Source organism: Plecotus auritus, assembly GCF_963455305.1.
Source record: "Plecotus auritus genome assembly, chromosome: 2".
NCBI lineage: Eukaryota > Metazoa > Chordata > Mammalia > Chiroptera > Vespertilionidae > Plecotus > Plecotus auritus.
The window spans coordinates 113720897-113740213 of record NC_137771.1 but is presented as its reverse complement, the minus strand read 5'-3'; the positions used below and the strand labels follow the sequence as shown (position 1 = coordinate 113740213).

General features: G+C 40.1%; 1 protein-coding gene across 1 annotated transcript in view; it reads left to right on the top strand.

Annotated features, from left to right (window-relative positions):
• PLSCR5 (phospholipid scramblase family member 5) overlaps positions 1 to 19317 on the top strand; it is a gene marked incomplete at both ends in the record, with an annotated part of 74497 nt that overhangs the window by 39432 nt on the left and 15748 nt on the right. The window contains one exon of the mRNA XM_080654661.1: positions 16181 to 16342. Within this exon, the coding sequence (XP_080510787.1) occupies positions 16181 to 16342 (162 nt within the window). The remainder of the gene's footprint in view (positions 1 to 16180; positions 16343 to 19317) is intronic.

Here is a 19317-nt window from a genome sequence, read left to right as displayed (position 1 = left end):
GCCTGCCCAGAGACACCTCAGTCACAGGGCTTCAGCACAAGGGCCTATCTGAGTGCACCGCCCTGGCAATCGGCCCCGGGGAATCCCTGGGAGCCACCATTGGGCTCATGCAAATTCAACCAAGGGCACAGCAGCAAAAACTAAGTTTTCCCATTTCACAGCTGCTGATATCTGGACGCCACAGTCATGCTCTGCCAGCGTGCAGGCCCCCTCAGCCCAAGGCCACAAAGATGGCTCTTGGGTGCCTCTGTGAGCCCCTGCTGAGCGTGCTTTTATCCAAACAAGGGCCCACTGCCCTGGCAGTAGAAACTCTGGATTCCCCCTTCCTGGACACCTGCACACAGTCTTCTCAGTTGCACGGCTTCAGTGTCAGGGCCCCTCTGAGTGCCTGAGTGCGCTACTCCTGGGTGTGAGCGAATCCAACCAAGGGCATAAGGCCCCCGGCAGTAGAAATTCGGACTTCCCCCACTCCCAGCTGCCTACCCACAAACACCTCAGTCACGCAGCTTCAGTGCAAGGGCTTTTCTGAGTGCACTGTCCTGGCAAACAGCCCCAGGGTACCTCTATGAGCCACCACTGGGCAGATGCAAATTCAATCAAGAGCACAGCAGCAAGAACTGAATCTACCCAATTCACAGCCGCTGACGTCCGGACACCACAGTCATGCTTTTTTAGTGCGCAGGCCTCCTGAGCCCACCACCCCAAAGGTGGCTCTTGGGTGCCTTGGTGAGCCCTCTCAGGGTGCACTTATATCCAAACAAGGGTGCACAGCCCTGGCAATAGAAATTGGGACTTCCCCCCATTCTGGATGCCTAGCATAGACCCTTGCTCACGTGACTTCAATGCAAGGGCCACACTGAGTGTTCCACCCTGGCAAACAGCTTACAGGTGCCTCAGTGAGCTGCCGCTGGGCGCACACAAATCCAACCAAGGGCACAAGGCCTCGGCAGCAAAAACTGAGCCTTCCCACCCCACAGCTGCCAACCTCAGGACACTGTAGTCACACCTTTTCAGAGTGCATGCATACCTCCTGAGCCCCACTACCCCAGCAGATGGCTCCTGAGTGCCTCTGTGAGCCCCCACTGGGCACGCGTGATTTCAACCAAGGGCACAAGGCAGCAAAAATTGGGACATGTCCCTACCTGGCTGCTGACCTCTGGACACTGTAGTTGCACCTTTCCAGCACATAGGCCTACTGAGCCTGCTTCCCCTATAGGCAGCTCCTGGGTGCCTGCTTGAGCCCTAGATCGGCATGCTCATAACCAAACAAGGGCACACAACCCTGGCAGTAGAAATTTGGACTTCCCTCTTCCCAGCTGCCTACCCACAGATAGCAGATACCGCGTCGCGAGGTTTCAGCATTCAGGCCACTTGAGGACACTGACCCAGAAGGCGACTCCTGGGTGCCTCTGTGAGCTGCTTCTAGGTGCACTTATATCCAACCAAAGGCTCAAGGCCTCCCAGCAGAAACTCAGACTTCCCAGTCCTCAGCTGCTGACCTCCAATCACTGCAGTCTCACCGATCCAGTGTGCAAGCGCCCTGAGCCCACTGCCCTGGCAGGAGGCTCCCAGGTGCTTCTTGTATTGGCCACAAGGTGCAAGCCCAGCTGCTGGCATCCAGTCTTTTTGTGGTAGTGCCGCTCTGGCAAATAAGCCCCCTGAGCCCACTGCCCCAGCAGACAGCTCCAGGGCACCTCTGTAAGCAGCCATTGGGGATGCACATCCAACCAAGGATGCACATCCCCTGAAGCAGAAACCAGGACTATTCCTTGCACAGGGCCAGTGGCACACCACAATCACTCTGATCCAGTATGTGGGCCTCACAAGCTCACACTCCCAGCAGAAGGCACCTGGGCTCCTTTGTGTGCTGCCACTGGTCATGTGCCTCTCCAACCAGGGACGCATGGCTCCCTCAGTAGGATCCACAACATCTCTCTCCCGGCTGCCTACCTCTGGACAGATCAGTGAATTATTGAGGACTTGCCCCAATGGACAAGGTCACATTATTTCAGCCACAGACCCTGAGATTCTGACATCCCCAGCCACAGGATCCTAAATGCCCTTGTGATTCACAGGGGAAAACAACTTTGGCCAGAGTCCCACTGTCTCAACCAGAGACTACGAGACATCCAACCCCCACTGTCATGGGCTCAGTGCCCCTAAAACTGAGTTGCAGAGTGATGCTATCCAGCAGGAGCCACACCACAGTGGCCAAAGTCACAGTACCCGAGCCTCAGGCCCTGAGACTCCTTCTTCCCAGGCTGTGGACTCTGGGAACCCACAGTGATAACATATCAGTGAGACCTCAGACAACCTTTTCCACAAGAGCCGGAACCACAATCACATCCAAAAAAGTGTGCACAACGAAGCTGGGGGTGACTCATATTGCCAACCCCAGACAAGAATTCACCACGAATAAGAAACATTCAAGATCCACCTACATCAAGAGAATCCAAATAGCTCAAGTAAGGAGCTCCACTAGATCACCAAGCCCAGGAGACCTGAGAGATTGCACCTCTAGTACCACCCCCAAAAGAACCTGGGTACCGAAGCAGTTGGATCTAAGAAACACAAATAATTAAAATGTTACAGCAAAAAATGTGGAGACAAAAAAAAAAAAAAAAAAAAAAAAAAAAAAAAAACAATTCCCAAAGGAAAGAAAAGGAGGAATCACCAGAAAGGGAATTAAATGAAATGGAGGCAAGCAACATGTCAGAGAAAGAATTCAGAGTAATGGTTATAAGGATGCTCAAACAGCTGGTTGACAAATACACACAACTCAATGAGAATTATGAGGAGCTGAATGAGAATGTCACCAACATGAAAAGGAACCAAGAGGAAATGAAGAATGACATACCTGCAATAAAGAACACAACGGAAGTCTTAAACAGTAGACTAGAAGAGGCTAAGGACCTCATCAGGGAATTAGAAGACAAGGTAGGAAAAACACACAAACACAGCAACAACTGGAAAGAAAACTTAAGAGAGGAAAAATGGCGGCGGAATAGACATACGTGTTCCGAGCCTTGTCCCGGAGCAGAAAGAAAGAACAGCTGAGGGTCGCACAAGGAGTGTTTGTTGCTGCGGGCTTGGACGCGGAGTCTGCGCCATCTGGAACTGGAAAGTGGAGCTTATCGGAAGCCTGAGAATCCACAACTGCGGCACCCACGGAACAGCTGCGAGCCCCAGAACAACGCTCCCCAATTGGCGCAAACACACGGGTTCAGAGGAGCTCTACACTCCACCACGGAAAGGTCAGATTTCGCCTGGGATAAGGTGAGGTCTCTGGTCCCAGCGCGAGAGAGGAACGCGCATTTTGCGGGAGCTGGAGGACCAGGGAAGTCTGTGCCTAGAAAAATCGGTGGCTGTTGGGGCTGGCGTGATCTGTGAATGTGGAAGGGGGTCCTCAGAGCTGCTAACAGAAGGGCTCTCTAAAAAGCAACCCATTTTGATCTGACGTGCAGGGACACCCTAAGAATTTCAGGGGTGTGCTAGACTTACGCGCAGCCACGGAGTGCGCACACTTGGGCTTTTTCCTCTTGAAATTCTTGCTTCTGATTACTAAGCCCAATACATAGGATCACCCAGTTGGGGACACCCTGGGAGACTGCAGGGGAAAGTTGTTTTTCTGGAACCTGGGGATTGGAGCGGGGAGTGACCATCAGAAAGCCAGCTCTGAGGCAGCCCACTCCCACAAACCGGTAGTGAGTGCCACAGGGCAAGAAGGCTCTAACAATCCCTAGAGAGGCCATAGATAAACCCAGAAGTCAATCCAGAAACACTGCCACCCAGGGGCTGAATCACAAATTGACTCTTGTGTAATCAAAAATAAAGGAATACGAATTAAGACACACCGCCTTCTTAAAATCAGGACTGGCTGACATCACTGAAGAGCAGTGGAACGCAGGGAACTGCAATACTGTCCGGACTGAGAAACAGGCATGCCAAACAGAACAACAGAGGAAGTGAATGACCTTCACTACTCCAAATTTTATTTTTATTTTTTAATTTTTTTATTTTCATTTTTTGCATCTTTTACTCAAGAAACTAATTTTTTTCTTTTTTCCTCACTTGATTTTACCTTTTTAATTATTACATTTTTATTTTCAATCCGTATTATTACTACTGCTATTTTATCTTTTTTTTTTTAAGTGTCATTTTATTTTCTCTTCATTTTGTTTTGGGATTAATGTTCTACATTCTATTTTTATCTTTCCTTTAGCATCATTTTACTCTATCTCAACTCTACCTTTATGCCATCACTCTCTTCCTCACTTTTCCCTTTTCGGTGTCCTGTTTATCTTACCCCTTTCCTGCTTTAGATTTTCCCTATTCTTTCTGTTTACCCCCGTTAAAATTTCACCCTACTTATATATCCAATCTCCAATCCCCTGCTCCAAGTCAATACACACCTCTCTCTTCGCTGTCTTAACTATCCAAAAATTGTTTTTCTCTCTGTCCTTTTGTTGTTGTTCGATTGAATGTAGATTATATCGAATTTTTATGCTTTTTTGTGAGATTGTTTTGCTTATTCTTCTTTTGTTTATTTTTTTGTTTGTTTTGTGCTTCTGTTTTCCCTTGCCTCACTCAATATTAGTTGGTGTTGTAGTTTGTATTAATCCCCAGGTACTTGTTGCTGGCATTTGCTGGGATAAGTGATTGTTCTATTGGAGTTTTATCCCCAATATATATAGTCTGTTTCCCTTTCTCTCTTAGTCTCTTTCTTGTCTCTCTTACTTTTTTTTTCTTCTTTTATCCCCTTTCCCAATTTCATTTTGACACTCCTTTTTTCTCTTCTTCTTCTTTCTTTCTTTTTCCTCTTCTTCTTTCTCTCCTATCCCCTAATTTGCCTTTCTCTGGTGGTCACCTTTATTGGAGGTTATTAATATTGTGAATACATTTCTGTTCAGTGCCTTGTGTGTTGTACCTGATAGTGCTGTATTTTGTGCCTTTAAATCAACACAGGAGAGAGAGAACTACATAAGCAGACACCCAGAGAAGAGAGACCATGGGGAGACAAAGACACAGCCCGCATATGAAAGAAAAGCAGGCATCACCAGAAAAGGAAGTAAACAAAATGGAGGCAAGCAACCTTCCAGAAAAAGAATTCAGAGAAATGGTCATAAGGTGGCTGAAAAGAATGGAAGACAAATTCGACAATATGAGCAAGAACCAAGAGGAAATGAAGAAGAACCAAGAAGAAATAAAAAATGACATCACTGCTGTAAAGAACTCAATAGAAAGCATCAAGAGTAGACTAGAAGAAGCAGAGGACCACATCAGTGAGCTAGAAGACAAGATGGGAAAAAATACACAAGTAGAGCAACTTCTAGAAAAAAAAAATTAAAAGGCAGGAGGAGAGCCTAAGGGAACTTTGGGACAACACGAAACAAAACAACATCCGCATAATAGGGGTTCCAGAAGGAAAGGAAGCTGAGCAAGGAATAGAAAACCTCTTTGAAGAAATAATGACAGAAAATTTCCCTGATATAGAGAAGAAAAAACCCACACAAATCCAAGAAGCTCACAGAGTCCCAAGCAAAATGAACCCCAAAAGACCGACGCCAAGGCACATCATAATTAAATTGGCAAACACCAACGACAAAGTAAGAATCTTAAAAGCGGCAAGAGAGAGACAGAAAGTTACATACAAAGGAACCCCCATCAGACTAGCAACTGATTTCTCAACAGAAACTCATCAGGCCAGAAGGGAATGGAATGAAATATACAAAGTCATGAAAAGGAAGGGTCTGAATCCAAGAATACTGTACCCAGCAAGGCTATCAATCAAAATTGAAGGTGAAATCAGGAGCTTCACAGACAAAAAAGGACTAAGGAAATTTATTACCACCAAACCAGCAATGCAAGAAATGCTAAAGGGTCTGCTGTAAAAAAAGAAAGAAATAGGAAGCGAAGAAGGAACACAGGTGTAAAGAATAGGAATGGTGACAAATAAGTACCTATCAATAATAACTTTAAATGTAAACGGATTAAATGCCCCAATCAAAAGACATAGGGTAATGGGCTGGATAAGAAAACATGACCCATATATCTGCTGTCTACAAGAAACCCACCTCAGAAAAAAAGACGCACACAGACTGAGGGTGAAGGGATGGAAAAAGGTTTTCCAGGCAAATGGAACTGAAAAAAAAGCTGGGGTAGCAATACTTATATCTGACAAATTAGATCTCAAACTGAAGGACATAACAAGAGATAAGGAAGGCCACTTCATAATAATAAAGGGAGCAATCCAACAAGAAGAAATAACTCTGGTAAACATATATGCACCCAATACAGGAGCAACCAAATACATAAAAAAACTCCTGGAGGATATCAAGGGAGAGATTGACAGCAATACAATCATAGTAGGAGACTTTAATACCCCATTATCACCATTGGACAAATCCTCTAAACAAAAAATCAGCAAAGAAACATCAATCCTAAATGACTCACTAGACCAGATGGAATTAATTGACATCTTCAGAACATTTCACCCCAAAGCCACAGAATATACATTCTTCTCAAGTGCACATGGGTCATTTTCAAAGATATACCATATGTTGGGACATAGGCAAAGTCTCTTCAAATTCAAGAAGATAGAAATCATATCAAGCATCTTCTCAGACCACAGTGGCATAAAACTGGAAATCAACTACAATAAAAACAACCCAAAGAAATCAAACACATGGAGGCTAAACAGCATGCTATTAAACCATGACTGGGTTACCAGAGAGATCAAAGAAGAAATAAAAAACATCATGGCAACAAATGACAATGAAAACACTACAATCCAAAATCTATGGGACACAGCGAAAGCAGTCTTGAGAGGGAAGTTCATAGCTCTACAAGCCTACTGCAAAAAACAAGAAACAATGTTAATAAATTACCTAACCCAACAACTCAAAGAGTTAGGAAAAGAGCAACAAGAAAAGCCCAGTGTAAGCAGAAGGAAGGAAATAATAAAGATCAGAGCAGAGATAAACGACATAGAGACCAAAGAAACAATACAAAAGATCAACAAAACCAAGAGCTGGTTCTTTGAAAGGATAAACAAGATTGATGAACCTTTAGCCAGGCTCACCAAGAAGCAAAGAGAGAGGACCCAAATAAACAAAATCAGAAATGAAAGAGGTGAAATAACAACAGATCCCAATGAAATACAACGGATTGTTAAAAAATACTATGAACAACTCTATTCCAACAAACTGGACAACTTGGAGGAAATAGACATATTCCTAGAAAAATATAACCTTCCAAAACTCAATCAAGAAGAATCTAAACAGCTCAATATGCCAGTAACTATGGAAGAAATTGAAGCAGTCATCAAAGAGCTTCCGGCAAACAAAAGCCTGGGGCCAGACGGCTTCACAGGAGAGTATTACCAAACATTCAAGGAAGAACTAAAACCTATCCTCCTCAGACTATTCCAAAAAATTCAAAAGGAAAGAACACTTCAAAGCTCCTTCTATGAAGCCAGCATCACCCTAATACCAAAACAAGATAAAGACAACACAATGAAGGAGAATTACAGGTCAATATCCCTCATGAATGTAGATGCCAAAATCCTCAACAAAATTCTAGCAAATCGGATCCAGCAGTACATCAGAAAGATCATACACCATGACCAAGTAGGGTTTATCCCAGGAATGCAAGGATGGTACAATATCTGAAAATCAATAAATGTGATACATCACATAAACAAATTGAGAGATAAAAATCACATAGTCATATCAATTGATGCAGAAAAAGCATTTGACAAAATCCAACACCCTTTCTTGATAAAAACTCTCAACAAGGTGGGAATAGAAGGATCATAACTCAACATAATAAAAGCTATATATGATAAACCCACAGCTAACATCATACTCAATGGGCAAAAACTAAAACCATTTCCCCTAAGAACAGGAACAAGACAAGGATGCCCACTCTCACCACTCCTGTTTGACATAGTACTGGAAGTATTAGCCATTGCAATTAGAAAAGAAGAAGAAATAACAGGCATCCAAATTGGAAAAGAAGAAGTAAAGTTGTTATTTGCAGATGACATGATATTGTACATAAAAAACCCGAAAGACTCCATCAAAAAACTAACAGATTTAATAAATGAATTCGGCAATGTAGCAGGATACAAAATTAATGCCAAGAAATCTATGGCATTTCTATACACCAACAGTGAACTTACAGAAAGAGAGACTAAAAAAGCAATCCCATTTTCCATCTCACCAAAAAAATTAAGATACTTAGGAATAAACCTAACCAAGGAGGTAAAAGACCTATACGCGGAAAACTACAGGACACTGAAAAAAGAGATAGAGGAAGATGTAAACAGATGGAAGAACATACCATGTTCATGGATTGGTACAATCAACATCATCAAAATCTCCATACTACCCAAAGCAATCTATAGATTCAATGCACTCCCCATTAAAATACCAACAGCATATTTCACAGACCTAGAAAGAACTCTCCAAAAATTCATCTTGAATAAAAAAAGACCCCGAATAGCCACAGCAATCCTGAGAAAGAAGAATAAAGTAGGAGGGATATCAATACCAGATTTCAAGCTGTATTACAAAGCCACTGTCCTCAAAACAGCCTGGTACTGGCACAAGAACAGACATATAGATCAATGGAATAGAATAGAGAATCCAGATATCGACCCAAACCAATATGCGCAATTAATATTTGACAAAGGAGGCATGAGCATACAATGGAGTCAAGACAGTCTCTTCAATAAATGGTGTTGGGAAAATTGGACAGATACATGCAAAAAATGAAACTAGATCACCAACTTACACCATACAGAAAAATAAATTCAAAATGGATACAGGACTTAAATATAAGACGGGAAACCATAAAAATACTAGAGGAATCCACAGGCAGCAAAATCTCAGACATATGCCAAAAGAACTTTTTCAGCGATACTGCCCCTAGGGCAATGGAAGCCAAAGAGAAAATAAACAAATGGGACTACATCAAAATAAAAAGCTTTTGCACAGCAAAAGAAACCATCAACAAAACAACAAGAAACCCCACTGTATGGGAGAACATATTTGCAAATGGTATCAATGATAACGGTTTAATTTCCAACATCTACGGGCAGCTTATACAACTTAATAAAAGGAAGATAAATGATCCAATAAAAAAAATTGGCAAAGGACCTAAATAGAATATTTTCGAAAGAAGACAGAGGGAAGGCCAAGAGACACATGGAAACATGCTCAAAGTCACTAATTAACCGAGAGATGCAAATCAAAACGACAATGCGATACCATCTCACACCTATTAGAATGGCTATCATCAACAAATCAACAAACGACAAGTGTTGGCGAGGATGCGGAGAAAAAGGAACCCTTGTGCACTGCTGGTGGGAATGCAGACTGGTGCAGCCACTGTGGAGAACAGTATGGAGTTTCCTCAAAAAACTGAAAATGGAACTCCCATTTGACCCAGTAATCCCACTCCTAGGAATATATCCTAAGAAACCAGAAACACCAATCAGAAAGGATATATGCACCCCTATGTTCATAGCAGCACAATTTACAATAGCTAAGATTTGGAAACAGCCTAGGTGCCCGTCAACAGATGACTGGATCAGAAAACTATGGTACATCTACACAATGGAATACTATGCTGCCATAAAAAAGAAGGAATTACTACCATTTGTAGGCACCTGGATGGAATTAGAGAACATTATGCTAAGTGAAATAAGCCAGTCAATGAATGAAAAATATCACATGATCTCACTCATTTGGGGATAATGAAAAACATTATAAACTGATGAACCAAAAGACAGTTACAGAGGCAGTAAAGCATCAAACAGACTGTCTAATTACAGCAGTAAGGTTAGGGAGAGGTGGGGGAAATAAGAGATCAACTGAAGGACTTGTATGCATGCATATGAGAGTAACCAATGGATGCAAAACATTGGGGGGTGAGGGCATGTATGGGAGTGGGGTAGGGGGGGGCAATGGTAAGATATGTACACATATAATACCTTAATAAAAATTTGAAAAAAAAAAAAGAAAAGAAAACTTAAAAAGTAAGAGGAGAGGCTAAGGTAGTTTGGGACAATGAAAAACCAAACAACATCTGCATAATAGGGATGCCAGAAGGAGACAAAACTGAACAAGGAGCAGAAAACCTGTTTGAGGAAACAATTACAAAACTTTCCTAATATTGGCAAGAAAAAAAATGCAAGTCCAAGCAGCACGTAGAGTCCGAATCAAGATGAACCCCAAAACACCAACACCAAGACACATCATAATTAAATTGGCAAACATCAACGAAAAAGTAAGAATCTTAAAGGCTGCCAGAGAGAGACAGAAAGTTACCTACAAGGGATCTCCCATTAGAATATCAATAGATTTCTCAACAGAAACACACCAGGACAGAAGGGAATGGAATGAAATATACAAAGTGATGCCAAGCAAGGGACTGAATCCAAGAATACTATACCCAGCAAGGCTATCATTCAAAATTGAAGGTGGAATCACGAGCTTCACAGACAAAAAAGGGCTAAGAGATTTTATTACTGCCAAGCCAGCAATGCAAGAAATGCTAAAGGGACTGCTGCAAAAAGAAGAAACGAAAGGCAAGAAGGAACACAAACATTAAGAATAAAAATTATGACAAACAAGTACTTATCAATAATAACATTAAACGTAAATGGACTAAATGCTCCAATCAAAAGACATAGGGTAGCTGAATGGATGAGAAAACATGACCCATATATATGTTGTCTGCAAGAGATGCACCTCAAAACAAAAGATTCACACAGACTGATAGTAAAGGGATGGAAAAAATTTTTTTCAGGCAAATGGAAATGAGAAAAAAGCTGGGATTGCAATACTTATATCTGACAAAATAGTCCTCAAAGTAAAGGCCATAACAAGTGATAAGGAAGGCCACTTCATAATACTAAAGGGAGCAATTCAACAAGAAGATATCACTCTACTAAACATTTATGCACCCAATACAGGAGCACCCAAACACATAAAACAACTTCTACAAGATATCAAGGGAGAGACTGATAGCAATACAATCATAGTATGGGGATTTTAATACCCCACTGACATGACTGGACAAATCCTCTAAACAAAAAATCATCAGAGAAACAGCAATCCTAAATGACCCACTAGATCAGATGGAGTTAATTGACATCTTCAGAACATTTCATCCCAAAGGTACAGAATATAAATTCTTCTCCAGTGCACATGGAATATTTTCAAAGATAGACCAAATATTAGAACACAGGCAAAGTCTCTTCAAATTCAAGAAGATAGAAATCATAACAAGCATCTTCTCAGACCTTAATGGCATAAAACTAGAAATCAACTACAATTAAGACAATGAAAAAAAAATCAAACAATTGGAAGCTGAAATAATAGCATGCTATTAAATAATGATTGGGTTACCAAAGAGATCAAAGAAAAAATTAAAAACATCCTGGAAAGGAATGACAAGAAAACACAACAATCCAAAATCTATGGGATACAAAGAAAGCAGTCCTGAGAGCGAAGTTCATAACTCTACAGGCCTACCTCAAAAAACAAGAAAAAATGGTAATAAGTTATCTAACCTTGCAACTTAAAGAACTAGAAAGAGAACAACAAGAAAAGCCCACAGTAATCAGAAGGAAGAAGATAATAAAGAACAGAGCAGAAATAAATGACAGAGACCAAAAAAACAATACATAAGATCAATGAAATCAAGAGCTGGTTCTTTGAAAGGATAAAGATTATTGGTGAACCTCTATTCAGGCTCACCAAGAAACAAAGAGAGAGGGCCCAAATAAACAAAATCAGAAATGAAAGAGGGGATGTAACAACTGACCCCACAGATATACAAAGGATTGTAAAAAAATACTATGAACAACTCTACTCCAACAAACTGGACAACCTCAATGAAATGGACACATTTTTGGAAAAATACAATCTTCCAAAACTCAATCAGGAAGATTCAAAAAACCTGAATAGGCTGATAATGACTGATGAAATTGAAACAATAATCAAAAAGCTTCCAACAAACAAAAGCCCTGGACCAGATGCCTTCAAAGGGGAGTTTTACCGAACACTTAAAGAAGAAATAAAACCAATCCTGATCAGACTATTCCAAAAAATTCAAGAGGAAGGCACATTTCCAAGCTTTTTCTATGAAGCCAGCATTATTACCCTAATCCCAAAACCAGATAAAGACACCACAAAGAAAGAATTACAGACCAATATGCCTGAAGAATATAGATGCTAAAATCCTCAACAAAATTCTAGCAAAGCAGATCCAGCATTACATTAGAAAAATCATACACCATGACCAAGTGGGATTGATCTCAGGGATTCAAGGATGGTACAATATCCACAAAGCAATAAATGTGATACATCACATAAACAAAGTGAGAGACAAAAATCACATAATCATATCAATTGATGCAGAAAAGGTATTTGACAAAATACAACACCCTTTTCTGATAAAAACACTGAGCAAAGTGGGAATTGAGGGATCATTCCTCAACATAATAAAAGCCTTAATGACAAACGTACAGCCAACATCAAACTCAATGGGCAAAAACTAAAACCATTTCCACTAAGAACAGGAACAAGACAGGGATGCCCACTTTCACCACTCCTGTTCAACATAGTACTGGAAGTGCTAGCCACAGTAATCAGACAAGAAGAAATAAAGGGCTCCAAATTGGAAAAGAAGAAGTAAAATTGTCCTTATTCACAGATGACATGATACTGTACATAGAAAACCCTAAAGACTCCATCAAAAAAACTACTAGAATAAATAAACAAATTTGGCAATGTAGTAGGATACAAAATTAATGCCAAGAAATCTATGGAATTTCTATACACCAACAGTGAACTTACAGAAAGAGAAACTAAGAAAACAGTCCCATTTACCATCACACCAAAAAAATTAAAATACCTGGGAATAAACTTAACTAAGGAGGTAAAAGACCGCTAATCAGAAAACTATAGGACATTGAAAAAAGAGAGGAAGATATAAATAGATGGAAGAGCATACCATGTTCATGGATTGGTAGAATCAACATCATTAAAATGTCCAAAAATGCCCTATGATCAATCTATAGATTCAATGCACTCCTCATTAAAATACCAACAGCATATTTCACAGACCTAGAACGAACTCTCCAAAAATTCATCTGGAATAAAAAAAAAAAGACCTTGAATAGCTGCAGCAATCCTGAGAAAGAAGAGCAACGTTGGCGGTATCTCAATACCAGATATCAAGCTGTATTACAAAGCTACTCTTCTCAAAACTTCCTGGTACTGGCATAAGAACAGACATATAGACCAATGGAATAGAATAGAGAACCCAGAAATCGACCCAAACCACTATACTCAATTAGTATGTGACAAAGGAAGCAAGAGCATACAATGGAGTCAAGACAGTCTCTTCAATAAATGGTGATGGGAAAATTGGACAGATACATTCAAAAAAATAAAACTAGACCACCAACTTACACCATACACAAAAAGACACTCAAAATGGATAAAGGACTTAAATGTAAGAAGGGAAACCTTAAAATATTAGAAGAATCTCAGACATGCTGAAGCAATATCTTCACCGATACAGCTCCTAGGGCAATAGAAACTAAAGAGAAAATAAACAAATGGGACTACATCAAAATAAAAAGCTTCTGCACAGCAAAAGAAACCATCAACAAAACAACAAGAAAGCCCACTGCATTTGAGAACATATTTGCCAATATTATCTACGATAAGGGTTTAATCTCCAATATTTAAGGGAACTCATAGAATTTAACAAAAGAATGATATAAACAACCCAATTAAAAAATGGACAACAGACCTAAATAGATACTTTTCAAAAGACTACATAGGAAGGCCAAGAGACATATGAAAACATTCTCAAAGTCACTAATCATCCGAGAGATGCAAATCAAAACGACAATGAGGTACCATCTCACACCTGGCAGAATGGTAATCGTCAGCAAATCAACAAATGACAAATGCTGGCAAGGATGTGGGGAAAAAGGAACCCTTGTGCACTGCTGGTGGGAATGCAGACTGATGCAGCCACTGTGAAGAACAGTATGGAGTTTCCTCAAAAAACTACAAATGGAACTCCTATTTGACCTAGTGATTCCACTTCTAGGAATATATCCCAAGAAACTAGAAACACCAATCAGAAAGGATATATGCACTCCAATGTTCATAGCAGCACAATTTACAATAGGTAAGATTTGAAAACAGCCTAAGTGTCCATTAGCAGATGAATGTATTAGAAAACTATGGTACATCTACACAATAGAATACTATGCTGCTTTAAAAAAGAAGGAACTTTTATCATTTGCAGCAGCATTGTTGGAACTGGAGAGTATTATGCTAAGTGAAATAAGCCAGTCAGTGAAAGAAAAATACCACATGATCTCACTCATTTATGGATAATAAAGAACATTATAACCTGATGAACAAAAAGATAGATACAGAGGCAAAGAATCATTGAACAGACTGTCAAATTACAGCGGGAAGGCTGGGGAGGCGGGGAAGTTAAAAGATCAACCGAAGAATTTGTATGCATGCATATAAGCATAACTAATGGACATAACACCCTGGGGGGTGAGGGCATGTATGGGAGTGGGGTGTGGGGCAATAGAGGGATATGGACACATAAGTAATACCTTAATAAACAAAAAAATTGAAGAAAAAATGTTCAAATCATGAAATATTTCTGTAATAAACTTAGAAAATAATATATTTGTGAAATAATGTAATAAACCAATATTGTACATCCCTATAGTAACTCATAATTTCAGAAATACTAAGGAATTTTTAAACATACTACAAAAATTTTATTTATGTAGAAGGATAGCACCCATTGTATAAAGCAAATATATATAGTTTAGAGTCACATAAATTACATCCTATAGCACTGGTGGTAACATACCACAGTTCAGATCTCATCTCAGAAGCACATTACATTAAAATACCACTAATTTAAAAGTTATGTTCATAAGACTTGCTATCTTTGTTTTATAGAACAATATATTCTCACATAAATGTATTTATGTAAATTGAATGTTAGAAAACAATAAGTTGTTGCATGTCAATATGAACTATCTTAGTTTCTCCACCTTAGGCAAAGGATATGGTCTGATTTAAACTGTATGTTAATTTTTTATTTATTCATTCATGTATACCACCTAGGACATTCAGTTTAACAGCATTCACATAGGATACAATGTAAATTTTGCAAAAGGAGATCTCTTAACTCCACTCCATTCCAAAAGGACTTGGCATGGCTCTCCTAAGAATAAAGTATAAAAACATGCCCTATGATCAAAGAAGAACTTAGACATAAGTGTTTTAGTATTCTGGGTATAGGGATGTCCTAAGTAACTTTCTCTATTTTCTACCTTCTACTGACATACTGAAAATGAAAGTTTATATTGAATCACTTTCAGCCTTTGAATGGGAAACAAGGCAAGTAAATGAATAGCTGATAAAGTTTCATTGTGAATGCCTAGCTGAAGAGGACTATAAGTTTTTTTCATGTCAAATTAGTCTGAACTTCCTGTGTGGTATATTAGGATTTTTTAATGCAAAAATAGTGCTTATGATTGGTTATTAAATAAATTAGCTAGTAAACGTCTAAGTATAATATAAAAATGAGATTAAGCAATGGCTAATAAAATTTAAATGTGTTTGTAATTATAAAATCAGTAATAAAATTTAGAAGTTAATAAATTGCACCTAGAAGTGAAGCTAATTATTTCTAAAGCCTTTATCTTTTTTCCTTTCTTTCTCTCTTTCTTTCTCTCTCTTTCTTTTTTTTATGAGGAATTGAGGTTTAAAATTTGGGACCTCCAGTAAAGGAATTACCTTTTTGGTTAGACCACATAATTGAAACTATGTACTTGCTGCCATCTTGTGGTCGGCTGGCCTTAATTTTGTATTGCTATTACATTCTCCATCTGTATACAAAACAAAATAAAAATTTATGATGGATTAGAAAACTGTCAGGAAAGCAAAAGTCCTGAAGAGTGAAATGGAAAGTTAAATACATAAACTTGTGCTTATGTAAAGAAATGAGTAACATCATATTGTCATTTAGAGACAATGAATAAAATAATTAATCTCTCATGAAATAAGCATGTGAAGAAATATAAGACCTTCCTCTTATTTTCTTTTTAAAGGTGAAGACCATTAATGAAAATCTTACAATTGGGAAGATTTCAAAGTACTGGTCTGGGTTTGTAAACAATGTTTTCACCAATGCTGACAACTTTGGGATTCATGTTCCTGTGGATTTAGATGTGAGGGTCAAAGCAGCCATGATTGGTGCCTGTTTTCTCTTTGTAAGTATGGTCCTGAAGAGTGTAACTGACTTGTTTCTCTCTCAATTGTCAATTACAAACACAGCATTTCACACTCCCCCAGGACTAAGCTTTACATAGAAGGCCAGTTTAGAACCAACATTCTTCAGGAGTGAGAATGCATTTCTGGCAGGCAGACCTTCTTGTATTTCCTAAAAACCTAAGTTTCCCTTTTCTTTCAAATTCAATTTAGATTTTTTGGCTTATTTTCACTTTCACTGAAAAATATATAAACAAAAGTATCCCAATTATTTACCTTGGATAAAGTTCAGGACAGCTTCATTGCTTAACAAAGAACTAGGTGATGTTCAGAATGTGAAAAGAGCCCTATTTCTGCCCTTCTGATGTGTACATAGATATAAGATATGGCAGATTTTCCATGTTATAAAGATATTATGTCTTTATCCTTTCTTTCCAACTTTCAACTTAATTAGCAACCTTTTCTTCTTTGGTTTTGGATAAAAGAATAGAAATTTAATAATACCTGTGCCAAAGGATTGGCTGTCTCCTTTTCCCGATGTCCCTCCAATATCTTCCTCACTTCGCAGCATTTTCAGTGCAATAACAAAAACTCATGGAATTTAAAAATAAACCTACAGAAGATTAAAAATGGTGGCAGAGTAAGTGGATGCTTCATGAACATGCTCCCAGAAATAAACTGCAATTACAACTAAAATACAGAAAACTTCCAGAATAATCAATGGAATACTCACAGCAGAGAATCCTGATACACAGGGACCAAACATGGAGACTGTATAGAGCCTGGTAGGAGGGGCAAAGGCACAGAGGGGCTGCCCGGGCACCCACTGAAAGCAACTGATGTTCTGGAGAGATATCTGTTGGGGGTTGGGACTGAGAATTCTGGGATCTAATCCCAAAGATGGCCCCCCCAGCAGAGAGCACCACTCCTGAGAAGGATACACACATAACATGTGGCTGTGAAAAGCAGCAGGGTAGTTGTCTGCCAGGAAGAGACAACTGGAATTTCAGGCACCCTCTTAAAGGGCCAATGCACAAAATTCCCTGTGGAACCATCCACGTTGTGCTCCAGCAGAGGGAGAGCAGAATGAACTGGAGTTGTGTGAGCAGATGCTAGAATTGGGGATGTGAGGGTTAGAGCACAGAAGGCAGATACCCCCAGTTTCTAGTGCTGAGTCATTCCCTCACAGAGCAGAGGATATCTTTCCCACACAGACATTTGCTTTGCCTGGGGGGAAGACAGTTGACCCACCCTATTGGAAAACACCTTGTCCTGAGGCCACTTAAGAGACTAAAAATAACAATTAGCCTCCAGGCAGAAGCAACTACCCCACCCTGTTGAAAAAAACTCTTGCCTCACCTGAGGACAATTGTCTGAGGCTATTCAAGTCAGAATCCTATCAGTCTGTAGACAGAGGTGGTCTTTGCCTGGTTTAATTAGTCAGAAACAGCATTTGACACTGCCTGCACTAGAGATTGAGAGGCATAGAGGATCTACCTAACACAAACCCAAACAGAGGGCCAAAATGAGGAGACAAAGAAAAAATCCAAATGAAAGAAAAACAGAATTCTCCAGAAGAGATAAATGAAGCAGAGATAAGAAATTTATCTGAAACATTTCAGACTAATGATGGCAAAGAAACTCAACAGCTTGAAAAAAGATACAGTAATGAAAAAAAAACAAAAACCGTCAGAAATAAATACTGAAATAACACAAATAAAGAACACATGGAAGGAAAACACAACATATTAGGGGAAGTTGAGGACCAAATCAGTGAATTAGAAGACAGGGTTGAAAAAATCACTTAATCAGAGAACCAAAAAGAAAAAAAAAATTAAAAAACAGGAGGACAGCTTAAGAGAGCTGTGAGACAACATGAAACATAACAATATTCAAATAATAAGTGTGCCAGAAGAGGCAGAAAGGGAATAAGGGATAGAGAATGTGTTTGAAGAAACAATGACAGAAAACTTCCCTAAACTTGTAAAGGAAAAACTCACACAAGTTCAGGAGGCACAGAGAACTCTAAGCAAGAAGAACCCAAACAGGCCCATGACCAGACATTTCAATCATAATTAAAATGCCAAAAATTAAAGACAAAGAGTGAATCTTAAAGGCAGCAAGAAAAAAAAAAAAGAACTGTTACCTAGAAAGGCGCTCCCATAAGGCTGACACCTAATCTCTCATCAGAAACTCTACAGGCCAGAAGGGAATAGGATGAAGTACTCAAGATAATGGAAAGCAAAGATGTGAAACCAAGATTACTACATCCAACAAGGCTATCATTCAAAATAGAAGGTGAAATAAAGAGCCTCCAAGCCAAAAAAAAAAAAGGCTAAGGGAGTGTATCATGATCAAGTGAGCATTTAAGAAGAAATGCTAAAGAGACTGCTGTAATGATAAAAAGATGATAAAAAGAAACAGAGAGAGAATCTTAGTCATACAGAATTAAAATGGCAATAAATAAGTACCTATCCTATCTAATAAAAGAGTAATATGCAAATTGACCATCACTCCAACACACAAGATGGATGCCCCCATGTGGTCAAAGATGGCTGCCCCCATGTGGACACAAGATGGCCACCACAAGATGGCCAGCAGGGGAGAGGAGTTGGGAGGGACCAGGTCTGCAAGGGAGGGCAGTTGTGCGTTATCAGGCCAGCAGGGGAGGGCAGTTGGGAGGGACCAGGCCTGCAAGGGAGGGCAGTTGGGGGCAATCAAGCCTGCAGGGGAGGGCAGTTAGGGGTGACCAGGCCGGCAGAGGAGGGAAGTTGGGGGCGACCAGGCCTGCAGGAAAGGGCAATTGGGGGAGACCCAGGCCTGCAATGGAGAGCAGTTGGGGGGGACCCAGGCCTGCAGGGGAGGGCAGTTAGGGGTGACCTGGCCTGCAGGGGAGGGCAGTTATGGGTGACCAGGCCTGCAGGGGAGGGCAGTTAGGGGTGACCAGGCCTGCAGGGGAGGGCAGTTAGGGGTAAAC